We start from the raw sequence: 14,787 nt of genomic DNA on the forward strand, positions 1-14,787 counted from the left end.
TTCAAATTCTGAAGGTGGCAGGGGTAAAATACAGGGAGCGAAAGGCTATTTACAATTTGTACAGAAACCAGATGGCAGTTATAAGAGTCGAGGGGCATGAAAGGGAAGCAGTGGTTGGGAAGGGAGTGAGACAGGGTTGTAACCTCTCCCGGATTTTATTCAATCTTTATACTGAGGAAGCAGTAAAGGAAACAAAAGATAAATTCGGAGTAGGTATTAAAATCCATGGAGAAGAAATAAAAACTTTGTGATTCGCCGATGACATTGTAATTCTGTCAGAGACAGCAAAGGACTTAGAAGAGCAGTTGAATGGAATGGATAGTGTCTTGACAGGAGGATATAAGATGAACATCAACAAAAGCAAAATGAGGATAATGGAACGTAGTCGAATTAAATCGGGTGATGCTGAGGGAATTAGATTAGGAAATGAGACAAAGTAGTAAATGAGTTTTGCTATTTGGGGAGCAAAATAACTGATGATGGTCGAAGTAGAGAGGATATAAAATGTAGACTGGCAATGGCAAGGAAAGTGTTTCTGAAGAAGAGAAATTTGTTAACATCAAGTATAGATTTAAGTGTCAGGAAGTCGTTTCTGAAAGTATCTGTATGGAGTGTAGCCATGTATGGAAGTGAAACATGGACGACAACTAGTTTGGACAAGAAGAGAATAGAAGCTTTCAAAATCTGGTGCTACAGAAGAATGCTGAAGATTAGATGGGTAGATCATATACCTAATGAGGAGGTATTGAATAGGATTGGGGAGAAGAGAAGTTTGTGGCACAACTTGACTAGAAGAAAGGATCAGTTGGTAGGACATGTTCTGAGGCATCAAGGGATCACCAATTTGGTATTGGAGGGCAGCGTGGAGGGTAAAAATCATAGAGGGAGACCAAGAGATGAATACACTAAACAGATACAGAAGGATGTAGGTTGCAGTAGGTACTGGGAGATGAAGAAGCTTGCATAGGATAGAATAGCATGGAGAGCTGCATCAAACCAGTCTCCGGACTGAAGACCAAACCACCACCATAACAACAACAACAACAACAACAACAACAACAGTATTGATGGAACAATTTGGCAGTGGAAATGTTTTGTATTTTTCATGAATAAACGACAATGACTCAAAAATTCGGCAGGTTATTATTGCAACATACACATATAGCAAGACCAGCTGCAGTAAAACCATGGATTCTCTTTCCTAGTGGAGCAACATACATCCAAAGGAATTTAGGTTAAGTGCTCCTCAACCAGCAACAGAAAACTGACTCAATAAATAGAAGTTTTTTTTTTAAGTTTTTCCAGATGTTAATCTGGTGGTGGAGGAGACAAAGAAACAGGTGCTTAATTCTGTAAGTGCGGATATTACTATTTTATGCAATCTTTAACATGTGAAGAACTCACTGATCACATCGATAGTAATAGGAATGCTTCACAAAGTAGCGGGAACTTTTCAGCTGCTAGGTCACCAGACTTAAAATCCCTGGATTTTTACCTCTGGAGGCATCTGGAAAGCGTTGTGTATGCTGAACCAGTTCCTGATGTGCATATCCTTCAACAGCAAGTTCACAATGCCTGTGATGCTATTCAGAGAGAGGCCGGAACATGGGAAAATGTGTAGTAATCCAGGATGTGACACATCAATTCATGCTTTGCATCCCTTGGAGATTACTTTCAACATCTCTTGTGCCATGGATGTGATGCAACTCTGTACTGTGTTCTGGGACAATTTGTTTTCATTGCACGCACACCATCCATTTCCAGACACATGTTCAAAGCACCTTTTTTTTCCATTTCAAGTCAGGAATACATCCCTGCAGTTTGTTGGTTTTATTAACGTTCAACCAGAGTATGTCAACTAGAAAACAGGAATGACAGGTGCTGCATTTTGGTAAACAACTACAGAGCAAACAAATCCTAGCCACACAATACAATGCACTCAACACTACCCACTGAGAAATGTTCAGAGATCCTCTGCAGTTCTCGCACTTTAACCTCCTGTGTCCAATACCTACCCCCAATTACCATGTGACAGTTCTTACTATTCCCTGTGCCCAGCAAGACATTCAGTTTTTGTGCTCTTGTAAGGACAAGTTATTTATATTAATAATAACAGTTAGTTCACTACAAACTACTCATTAAATATGTGTATCAGTGTGTTTATTAAGCGTACCAATAAAGGCATCAGTTACTATATTTTGGCACAATTAACTTAGAGAATCTGTCTTAATTGTTCTGTGTGTTTTTTTTTTTTCCCCAACAATTTAATTTGAGCATGTCCATTCACTGTTAAGTTCGTATTTCTGGAAAGCAGCATAAATCTTAATTTGTTTGATTTAGAACTTTTGCACTACTGTGTTGTTTATGTGCAGTTTGCATGCAATAAAGTTACGTTCTGTTGTGATGAAGATAATTTAACGGATACTGCAGTTGAGAAAGTACTAAGTTTTTGTTGCATGCAGAAATAAATAACTTTTTTATGTTGTATAATACACCTGAAGCGTTGATCTATAGGCCTAATTTCTGCAATTAACGAAAATTCGTGTAGTGTTAAGTGGTTCAATTCCACCTGGAAGTGTGTAATCTGTTTTGCAATGCATGATAAGAGTGGATGTTGCTGTAGGATAGTCAAAGAGGGAGTGGTATGCGTAGACTGTGGGTTGGAATTTCATTTGGGTGACTGTAGTGGGAAACTGAATGGGAACTCAATGAGGCTCTCCCACTGAACTGTAGGCCTCGCAAAAAAAGACAAGAGAATCACTGAGCAGGGGGCAAAGATTTGTGCCCTTCGGGCTGAACTAGATCACATGAAATTTTAACTGGGTAGGTTAGAGAGGGTAAAAGATCTTGGGAATTAGGTAAACGTAACAAGCAATGAGCAAAAGAAGAGCAGCTCTTCAACTTCATTTACATTCAAGCTAACGGAATCCAATAAATTTGACTTTTTACCTGAAGTAGGAGGGAAAGAGTCTCATCCAGCTGTAGGTCACAGTCGGGTGCAGCTAACTTCTAGGAAAGAAACTCAATGTAGACGGTGCCGAAAGAGAGTAGGAAGAAAAGTCTTGCTGCAAGGCAGTAGTCATGGGAGGGGTGTAGGCCAGATGGTACAGGACAAATTAGGGCCAGAGTACCAAGTGACAAGTATTGTGAAGCCAAGTGCTAGCCTTAGCCAGGTGACAGAGGACACAGGTAACATGTGCAAAGGTTTTGGCATGAAGTATCAGGTTCTTCTAGGTGGTGGAGCAGGAAACAGCCTGGCTAAGAACAGTAATTACTGCATTAGGGGTGACCTGGATGATATAAGAGTAGCAACTACACACACAAATTTCAGTTTTGAGGATGTCCTGCAGTGCCATGACCAGTCCTGGGTAAACACTGCCTTGAGCCATGAGAACACTGAGTTATGCAGGCTGCTGGTGACTGAAACAAAATCTCATATGAGTGCAGTGCCAGTTGCAACAATTGGGAGATGGGAATATACTAGACATGGCTTACACGGAATAGGTGAGGGAAAGATAGGTTGGCTGAGCTTCTTGCAGATAATATACATGGGGTCACCATCACACATCGCAAGATTCCTGTGTTTACTGGTGTCACTGGGGCACCTTTTTTCGGTTAGAGTCATGATACAGTTACACTGTCTTGAAAGAAGTGAAAATAACAGAAGAGCCCCACAAAATGCTTAATAATAGACAGAAAAGTAAGGTTAGCTTATTTCATCAAAATATTAGAGGACTGAGGATAGAAGAGATTCTTGTCTGTTTGGAAAATTTAGAGAGCTGTGAAGAGACAGATATCCTGTGCCTGTCTGGGCACCACATAACCACAAGGTTAGATAAGTTACATTTGAATTATTACTATATTGTGGGTTACTCATGCAGAAATAACACAGGAAAAGGAAGAGTTGTTACATACATCACAACAGAACACAAGTTCAGAAATATTGAGACAAGTAGACTTTATACTGATCAGCATGCAGAAGTACGTGCTTGTGAATTAATGCTGAAAAATAGTTCACTTTTAATTGTAACTGTCTATAGAAACCCACTGGGATATTTTGAACTATTCATGAGGAATCTGGATTCCTTACTGCACTATCTGTTAGACAGCAGCAAGCAGTTAATAGTCTGTGGTGACTTCAATGTAGATTTGCTAAAGGGTTCTGGTACGAAAAGTGATCTGGAAACCTTATTTGCATCCCAAAATTTTGTCTCAGTAGTTAAATTTCCAAAACAGTGGATAAAGACAGTAGAACCCTAATTTATAATGTTTTCCTTGATGAAGCTCAAAGTAAGAAAATAACTATTTACCCAGGAACAAACGCTCTCTTTGATCATGATGCACATTAAGTTAGGATAAATTCCACAGTGCCTTACAGTATAGATACTCCTCAGTTAGAATAACTAATGACTCCAAGACAAACATTTTTAAGAATAGTTTACAGCAGGTGACATGGGATGTAATTTATAATGAACCAATTGCAAACATAAAATTTAATCTATTGCGTGATAATTTCATATCATTATTTGAAAATAGCTCTCCACATAAGCTAATCAAAAAGGACATGAAACAGCCAGGTAAAAAACCATGGATCACTAGAGGGATTAAAGTATGCTGTGAAAAGAAAAGGCAAATGTACCTTTTGGCAAAAACAACCAGGGAACCTGCAGTAATTGCATAGTAAAAAACTGCTCAAAATTACTAACAAAAGGTATTAAAAAATCAAAGAACATGCACATAACATCAGAAATCAGTACTTCCAACAGCACACTTAAGGTTATATGGAATGTAGTGAAATGAGAGACAGGACAACCATTCACAGAAGAATACATCATCACTACTGAACTCAATGAAAGGGGCTGTGAATAACGAGTCACAAGCAAATGCATTTAATAATCATTTCTTAAATATAGTAGAAATCTTAGGGGCAAACAGTTCAAGAGTAAAATAATAGCAGAATGTTGAAAATGTAACTTTTGTAAAATTCAATCATATGAACGTATCACCATTTCTTCTTCCAAAATTAAGAAAATTGTACATTCTCTCGAAAATAAAATCTCATCTGGTTTTGATGTGTTTCCAATAGAGTACAAAAAATTTGTTCCCATGTAATAAGCCCCGTCTTATCTGAAATATGTAATGCATCACTAATTCAAGGGATTTTTCCAGGGAGACTGAAATATGGCATTGTTAAACCCATCTTTAAGAAATGTGATAAGGGAGATGTCTAACTACAAACCTGTTTCACTGCTGACATCATTCTCCAAAATTTTTAAGAAAGTATCTCTTCTAGAATAATATCTCACCTTAGCAACAATAAATATACTTAGTAAATCACAGTTTGGGTTTCTCTACTAATAATGTCATTTACACTTCATTCACCAGATTTTACAAGCATTGAACAGACTGTATGAAGCACAGTATTCTCTTAGGTAAATTGATATATTATCGGGTTGATGGTATAACCAACCAGTGGGTAGTGTGATATCCAACCAAAAAGATTGCAGAAAGTTGTACATAAAAATTCAAGAAATATCGTCCAGGGACAATTCTGACTGGGGAGAAATCACATATCGGATTCCCCAAGGTTCAGCCTTAGGTGCGCTACTGTTCCTCATATATGTAAATGATCTTCCATCAAGTAAACAAGCAGAATTAGTTCTTTTTGCAGATGTCACTAATATTGTAATCAATCCAAGCATCTGTACAGAAACAGAAGAAATGGTAAACAAAGTTCTTAAAAGTATCACTGATTGGTTTCCTGTGAATGGTCTCACTCTCAATTTTAAAAGGACACAACATATTTGCACATCTAGAGGTACTACACCAATGAACAGGATGGAAACATCAAGATTCTTAGGGGTTCATACTGATGAGAATTTAAATTGCAAAAAACACATTTTCAAACTCCTAAAACAACTTAGTTCAGACACATTTGCACTTGGAATCATTGCAAACCTTGGGGAGACACAAATCAGTAAGTTGGCAAACTTTGCATAATTTCATTCAATAATGTCATATGGAATAACATTCTGGGGTAACCCATCTTTAATAAATAAAGTCTTCATTGTGCAAAAATGTACTGTACAAATAATATGTGGTGCTCACCCACAATCATCTTGTAGACATCTTTTAAGGTGTTGAGCATTCTGACTACTGCTTTCCAGTATGTTTATTCCCTGATGAAGTCTGTTGTTAATAATCCACAACAGTGCAAAAGGAACAATGAGGTACATAATTACAGTACCATAAAGAAAAATGGCATTAATTACTCCACATTAAGATTGTCTTTGGCATAAAACGGGGTGCACAATGCTGCAACAGAAATTTCTGATCACTTACCCAGTGATATAAAATATCTGACAGGCAGCAAAGTAAAATTTGATAACATACTGAGAAAATTTCTCCTTGACAACTTCTCCTATTTGGTAGAAAAGTTTCTATTATTGTAATGTGTAAAAGGTGGTTGAAAGAAATTACTAACTTGCATCTACATATCTTTTTCTCCTTTCGTGGGGGAAAAAAAAAAAAACCTTAGAAATGTTCAGAATGTAACTGTATGTACAAATTAATTTGCAATGTGAATGTAAAATGACCAATTCCACATCACTGCTATCTCGCGCAAAATTATCTGTGGAACATGTATCTAACTAGCTGAAAAAGTGGCTTCCTTCTGAATTGATCAAAAGCCTTCAATAGTGATGCATCAGGGTGGTGACGGACCACATTTGTATTACAATCCATTCACTGCTGGACGCCGTTTTTATGTTGTGCAAAGCCCTAATGTAGGTATGGGGCAACACATCCTCTCTCTCACACACAGGCTCATGCTTACATTCACAAATTTCCTTTCACTTACTGAAAGAGTCTTCTGACACCGACATCTCCCAGTAGGTGTGAGACAAATTTTAACACCAACCAACTGACAAATGAGAACGACCAAAAGTTAGTATGGATATAAAGTGAGATTACAAATTTACCTCAGGGAACAGTCATCACATTATTGTCTTCTCCATTGAGTGGAATAATACACAGACTCCAAAATACTTCTCTACACCTTTCCTTACATCATCATATCAACAAGGAACTCATCAAGGGCTAGTCAACAGCAAGCAGGTGCAGTGATGGGATATGACACAGTAGGGAATCCTAAACATCCTCAAGAACATTCTCTTAAGATGCTCTGCAGAATTCAGATCTAAAACTGATTTGCAAATCTATATACAGTGTTACATATTACTGAAATTGGAATGGTGTATTCTATTTAGTAAAGAAATGCACACACTCATCATAATTCACAGTATAATGGCAAAAATGATTTTTGTATTTGTGTCTATCAAACACACAGCATTAGCACACGCATCCAATGGTACTGAAAAATTATAAGCCATCCTCTTACCCCAAAAAATGTTGTCAAAGGTACTCACATCCAGACACGGTTGTACATGGCAATAGCGCATGGCACATTTACTGTCATCTGCCCAGAAAGGACATGTTTTCTTAAGATTCACCTAAAGAGTGAAAAAGAAAAGATTGTCCAATAACATAAGCACTGCAGCTGTTCAACTTTAATGCTTTCAAAAAGAATCTGCATTCACATACATACCTTATAAAACCGGAAATAATCTTTAATCAGCAAACTATGCAATACTGGGTATATTTTAACATTATTAAAGTGATCAACTGTATCCACTGTGCAGTTGCAGTCATCAATTCGACCCTTCAGCTGTGAGAAAGGAAACATAGGACAGTTAGAAAGAGAATTTGTTCTTTTTCTGAAATATAGTTTTATTCCAAAACACACTTATTGTTTTTATAAGCTATAAAGTATGCCCAATTGGAAAGGAGACCTTCGCTGTAACATCATGGTATGTAATCCCAATGGGTGAATGTGTTTGCCAAAAGAGGGTGTGGTGTATTCCCAGTTGAACAACAGCTTCACAGGAATTTCCTCATTTCTCAAGACGAGTTTACGCAGTTCGCATGATGGATTGCTCTTGATCAACACAATGAGCATTGATCCTATTTCTTGGTGCAGAAGGGAGAATGCTTCACAAATTCATCACAGGATGGAGTTGTGCTGAGAGCAGTATGCCTCACGTTGCACAAAAGGGTCAACGGAAGCATCCGATTCCACCCATCGGCTTTGACCAATGACGTCACCAATAGGGCGGAAACGACCATTCACAACAACTCCCATACCGCTCCTATGATGTCATCACGTAAACATGACAACAAACACGAAAATAGATCGGAAAACCACCAAACAGATATTCCTCCAAAAATATAATGAAACTGACGGAACAAGCGGGGGAAATTGGGGGGTTTTGGGTGGGGCCAAATTAAATATAAACACACAACAATACACCAAATGACAAAAAACACTAAAATAACAAGACCCCACAACCTTCCCAAATTCCACTGGAATCGATCACTTCCCTTGACCCAAAGCGGAGGGGTGGAATTGGACACTTCCATTATCCCCGCACAACATTCCGATGTGTGCGGGTTATGAAGACATGCTAGCATCAAGGACAGGCCATGCCCTGGGCAGGTGCATGTTGTCACCACCAGTGCCACAATTTCGGCTGTGGAGCAGATCATATGGATAAACTGTAGAGTCACTGCACATGAAACTGCTGCTAAACTATAGATAAGCAAAGAAACTGTGCATCACATAATCCACAAGGAGTTTCATTACGGCAAAGTTTGTGCACAGTGGATGCCACACCGTCTTTCAGAGAATCAGAAGATGGCAAGAACTGATGTCTGCCAGACCCATCTGCTGAGATATGCAGAGCTAGGAACAGATTCCATTACTCCGATTGTGGCATGCAATAAATGTGGTGTCATCACTTCAAACCTGCCTCCAAACAGATGAGCATGGAGTGGCCGCATCTAAGCTCCTCTTACCCAAAGAAAGCCCACTCTGCCCTGAAGGCTGGGAAAGTAATGCTCAGTTTCTTTTTTATTGAGCAAGTACCTTTACTGGCCAAGAAGACCAGGAACATCCTCCTTGCACCCTCGATATCTTCCCCTGGGACTCTCGTATCTTACAACAAACTGTGAAGGGTCAGAGTTTCAAATGTGACAAGGAAGTGCAGGACACCATGGAAAATTGGATAAACCAGCAACAAAGGAGCGTCTGCAATTAAGTCATCCACTTCCTTCGTACAAGCTGGTATCAATGTACTGACATCAATGGCAACTATGTGTAGTTGTACTGCTCCACATGAACTGTAATTATAATATTATTATTAAAATTTCTTTACATATAATTACACTCTCCTTTTCATTTGGTCACACCTTATACTTCATATACATGTTAACCTCTATTAGTAGAGGACATTACCAGCAACAATGTTTCCCTGAAGACAACAGTCTTACCAAAGAAATTAGGGAACTCAGGTATTTTTGAACACACAGCTGACTGAAAAACAGCGTCTCAGTAACTGAAAACTTATACAGATCAGAAAGTAGAAGCGTAAGGTATGTCATTTCTCAAGATCCTCCACTGGGATATATTTTATTCAGATTATTTGTACACAATGTCCAAACAAATGAAAATGAAAGAGATACTATATCCATATGATAGCCAAAAATTGTGAGACGCTGGAGAAAAATGCTTGCATATCTGTCAATAATACAACACAGTGGAAAATGAGCTAATCATTAACATGGTAAAAACAATGCACAGAGTTCTCCAAGATACACAAAAAAAGGGGACACATGGATATATTTTTGGTTGAAAAGGGCCTGAAAGAAGTAGTTTCAGTTAGATTTTTAGGTAATAACAACACACAGTGCGTTAAAATGGAAGCAACAGGTTAACACTGTTACCAAGAAGTTAAGCTCATTGATATCTATTGAAACAACTCACTCAATATGCCTATCAAGAGATCCAATGCTTCTCTCCATGGTCATTTTGAACCAAATATACACTATGGAGTCACAGTATGGGGAAACTCTACCGTCACAGGAATGAAACGAAGGCCCCCACTACAAAAACCATGATCACATACTTGCAGAAAGAGAGACAAAAAGAATCTTGTACCATTTTAAGGGCCTTAATATTTTAACTTTTCCATGACAGTATATATCAAATACAATTGTGATGGCATTGCGAGATCCCACAAAACTGGAGCTCAACGAAATCATTCATTCCACAACACAAGAAACAGAAAAAAACTGAACTGCCTTTCATACAGGCTACAAATATTTCAGAGAAAAGTTACCTCCACATTATAGTATCACATTAGCTTTAGCACTGACAAGAAAATTACTTAGGCTCAAAACTGAGAAGAATTTTCTCACAAACCACGAAAAAATTTCTGACAAACAAAGAATTATGTAGAGCAGCCAAGTATATAGGCAAACAGTAACCAGAAGTTACTTATTCCCCCTGAGTATTATAAATGTTATGTGGAGAGAATGAAATAGTAATTTTGTATTGTCACTTAAGTAAAATTAACAACAACAACAACAACAAGTCTTAAAATTGCATTTTGAATCTTGTAGTAGATCTGTTATTAGAGCTTACACTACTCACAAAAGTTACAAAACATAGATCTTTGTTTATTGCATGTATCTTGTCAAAGATGCTCTGGCCTATACAAGATATCAGTCTGTCACCACAACAGACATTCCAAAAAATAATATAGCCATGGGGAAAGAAACAATCAATGCTCTATTCTCATCCTGTACACAGTCACAGGATGTAACATCATTAGGTCACAGGACAAAGTTTACGTCCAACATTGGTAGTTCAGTACACACTTATTTTGGCACTTATCGACTTTAGGGGGCCAAAATTTTCGAAAATATTTTTTCTCACTTTTTGATCAGTTACACTATGTCGATCTCTAAGATGTTATTTACTTTCATCCCTGATAAAAACTTTTTAATATATCAAGAGTAAAAAAAATTTTTACTGAAACTTTCTTTCTCTCATATTTTGACCGGACCACAAATATGTTATTTGCAAACATCATTCAAGCTAAATCGTAGCACATCAAAGCACTCTGATAAAATCGCCTCATTCAGTTTACACTAAAGTCAAATAAGAGTATAGTTAAGTGTTAGTTCGGTGTTTGTTCTATGTGTTTGTTCTACTACGTCATAATGACTAGAATTTTCCCTGATTTGACCGAATTTCGTATGGTAAATTTGTTATTATGTTGCTGTATTGCTACATTTTGATTAAATGACAATATGTTGTTTTACTGTTTCAAAACTGATGAGAAATACATCATATTTGTGATCAGCATAGTCAAACTGACAATAATCGGTAAAAAATCAAAGATTTCATGGGTGTCCCCCTAAACTCGGTAAGTGCCCTTATTTTTTCCATCACTTATCACTCCTTCACCTCTGGTAATGATTTGTTAATGTGAAATACACCAAGTTTCTGCATGCTGCGGGTTCTACATTAAACTGTAGGTCCCTTTATCCATATCTTGTGTCTCTGTAAAATGACCATCGGATGAATAAATTACTACTACTACTACTACTACTACTAATAATAATAATAATAATAACAATAATAATCAATGGCAGGGTAAGTCAACTCAAAATTCGCAGGAAGGCAAGGGCATACAGTATAAAACCCATTAGGAGCATGCCTAATAAAGCACTGTGCTATTCAAATCAAACCTTGGGTTGGTGGCAGATTTACTTTCCTGAAAGTTAAGAAAAATGCAGCTAAAGTCCCATCTATTTCTTTCTACAAAATCAATTGTACGAATATTTTGCGGAGTCAGTAATGTGCCTAGATCCCTTTAGGACCTTGACATTTCACATTTAAAGCATTTTGTTTTAGGAAAGTTTGTTTCAGGAAATAAAATTCACATGTGGCATTTCATGGACTTAGTTGTGGTACAACACACACACTTCCCACCTTATCTACACTTCAGATCTGAATTTCATGTTGTAATATAAAGCTGTAATAGGCTGGTAATTTGTACAACCTGGACAATTTAAAACCTACTAAAAGTCATAAAATAAATTATACATAGGCCCTATACCTTACAAGCCTACCACCCTGAAGCAACTTTTTTCAAAACTGTTTGCCTATGCATGTCAATATTCCTTACTGTATTCGTTAAAAAGAAAGCATCTGCACTTCATTGTTGTCACTTAAAGTGAATGCCATTAATTAACACAGCATTTTGAAGCACAAGGGTCAATCTTAATACTTTATCAATCAATTCCAACACTGAAAATCTGTATTTCATTTTGAGAATTCACTGATCACCAATTTGCATAACTGTGAATTCACATCCAAAAGATTCACTATGTGACCATAATGTTATCTGCAGTTTACGTGCTTCAACTGAAGCGACTGGTACCGCTTTGCAAACTCACATGCAAAATCTCACCTTTCAGACAAACCTAGAACTCCGACTACACTACAGATCATTATGTCAACACAACCTAGAAGCCTAAAACATCCTACAAATAATATAGCAGCACAAGAAAAATTGTCAACATTCTGTTCTTTTTCTGTTAGTGAATGCTGTGTCTTCACCTGCCACATTGTTGTTAGATTATGTTACAATGTCCGTATCTGATTTCTGTAGTTTCAGTTGACCCAAAAGTAACAGGGGTAACTGCAGACTGAGTCCTATACCTTTAGGTTGTCAGTCTGGTACTCACCCAATTGGCCACCAAGTCACTTTGATGAATTACCACATAAATATATGTCACAAGCAAGTATGGCATGGAACATCACAAATGATGTTTTCATTATTGTTAAGAGCAAAACTATAAGATCAGACACTATACACAGTTACTAAAATGATTACACATACTTTGCAAGAAGTTTTAAAAGGAGTTATTAGCGAGATTCCCACACTACACAACATTTCTTTGTCACCATAGCACTTAACCAAACATTCTGCTTCACAAAGGGTAGGCCATAACAAAGTCGAAGTTGTATGGGTCACTGTTTAGTTGAGGGCTGAAACTGTCAGTAGCTTGTCTATAGTTTGCTCTTACGAAAATGAAAACATTGTGGTGTAACAATTTATTACATCTTTTTTAGATGGTGTGTTTGCATCTTTGCTCATCTACCAGAATGATCATATTCTTTTGTATAACTGAAGCATTTACAGACGTGGTTTCAATTAAGTATGCACAAATTACGAAAGGGGCAGTTTAAGCTTTCCTCAAATAGGGCTAAGTTTTAAACATGTGAACAGTTTTCCATCCCTCCACCACTTATGGGTTATTCTCTTAAGCTTTTTTGCGACACACACACACACACACAGACACACACACACACGTGTTAACAGACTTATAACAGTACATAATTCCATTTGGTTTGTCATATATACACTACACTGTCTGCCATTTAGCAACTCACCTGACAAAAGCACTGGTTGTGTAAAACACTGTCATCTCCGTGTATACCTGTAGCATGAACGAAAATAGCAAAAACGAGGATACACCTGTTCATCGTAACTAGGCGCAGCAATAATTAATTTGTTTGTATAAAACTGAATGAGAACCTTATTACTTCACATCAACGAAACAAATAAATGTCCTCTTCCTTACACAAAACGTTACTGCTTAAACGCGTGTAAGCGTAACCCAATGTTGTCTGGAATGACTTGTGCTTGATACCACGAAACAGACACTGGTGTCAACCTGTAACGCTGTTCCTGAAATTAAGACATGGAAGAACAGCTTCACCTTACATCAGCTGTTGCAATACTAGGTAATAGCAGTCTGAGTTTTGAGACTGAAGTTTCTATTCGTGCTGCACACGAAAACGTCACTTGAACTCTTACTCATACACAATAACTCGAAGCAACCACTTTATCAACCATTATCAGTGAAAAGTACTGCAAACGCACGCAACAAGCGAATTCCCCACCCCTCGACCACACCAACGCGTAAACTGTCACATCGACGTAAATACAGTTATGTTTACGTATTTCTCATGTGTTTCTCGCTCATTGGTGAATTCTGTATACAGCTTCCCCTCATAACCTTCACCTTCACCAATCAGGTTCCATTTACAACTACAGTATGTCTGTCTCCATGGAAATCGGCGACGGTGGTGACGCGGTTATAACGTTCACAGCTATTATTTTGAAGATTTCCACGTTACGGGCGATTCACACTGGGCTTCACGCCACACCTACGTCAAAACATTGCACAATGCATTTCAAATGGTGATATTTGCACAGGCCTTCAGCGTCAAGACACAAATGTGCTCGGGAAAAAGTTTTTATTGTGGCGTCGTCTGCTAGCCAGGAATTTAACCTATTTTAGCCGCATCCATGTAGTTGTACTGTTGTTGTGCATATTTGCTTAAAATTCCTTTATTGCTTGCCTTTTCCCGTAACATACTACAAAGGTTGCATCAGAAACTGACATTTCTCTTTCTATGTCCGATCGTTTTCCCACCAAAAAGGACCCAATATCCAAACGGCAAAAGTTTTACCATATCCAAACAAAGGAAGAGTGTACACTGTTTATTTATGAGAACAGAGATAGTTTTTAATGTTTTTCTTACTTGAAAATTCTACATCTCCTTCCATACTGCTTAAATACAAGTTGCACTGAATCATAAATTACAGTTTTATGCGCTATTTTTCAATTATAAAGAAAACGAGATGCAAAAGGATAAAGGCAGAAACAATATATTTAATACCTTTAAGTATTATTTGTTGTTTTTCTATTTATTACGAACGTCAAATACAAATTTTACGTTTGACGACCGTTATTAGTTTCATATTGCAAGATTTCGACTTTCTTGTTGGTCTATCTCTTACCTCACTC

At 37.5% G+C, this 14,787-nt stretch overlaps 1 protein-coding gene across 1 annotated transcript in view; it reads right to left on the bottom strand.

Annotated features, from left to right (window-relative positions):
• The window catches only part of LOC126248539 (ero1-like protein), a 76,185-nt gene extending 62,004 nt beyond the window's left edge, over window positions 1–14,181 (bottom strand). Inside the window, exons 1-3 of the mRNA XM_049949598.1 lie at window positions 13,364–14,181; window positions 7,607–7,726; window positions 7,428–7,511 (exon numbers count right to left, since the gene is read on the bottom strand). Of these exons, the coding sequence (XP_049805555.1) occupies window positions 7,428–7,511; window positions 7,607–7,726; window positions 13,364–13,456 (297 nt within the window). The 5' untranslated portion in view covers window positions 13,457–14,181. The remainder of the gene's footprint in view (window positions 1–7,427; window positions 7,512–7,606; window positions 7,727–13,363) is intronic.
• Between the last annotated feature and the right edge of the window lie 606 nt (window positions 14,182–14,787).

The sequence above is a fragment of the Schistocerca nitens genome, chromosome 3 (genome assembly GCF_023898315.1).
Source record: "Schistocerca nitens isolate TAMUIC-IGC-003100 chromosome 3, iqSchNite1.1, whole genome shotgun sequence".
In the NCBI taxonomy this organism is placed as follows: Eukaryota; Metazoa; Arthropoda; class Insecta; order Orthoptera; family Acrididae; genus Schistocerca; species Schistocerca nitens.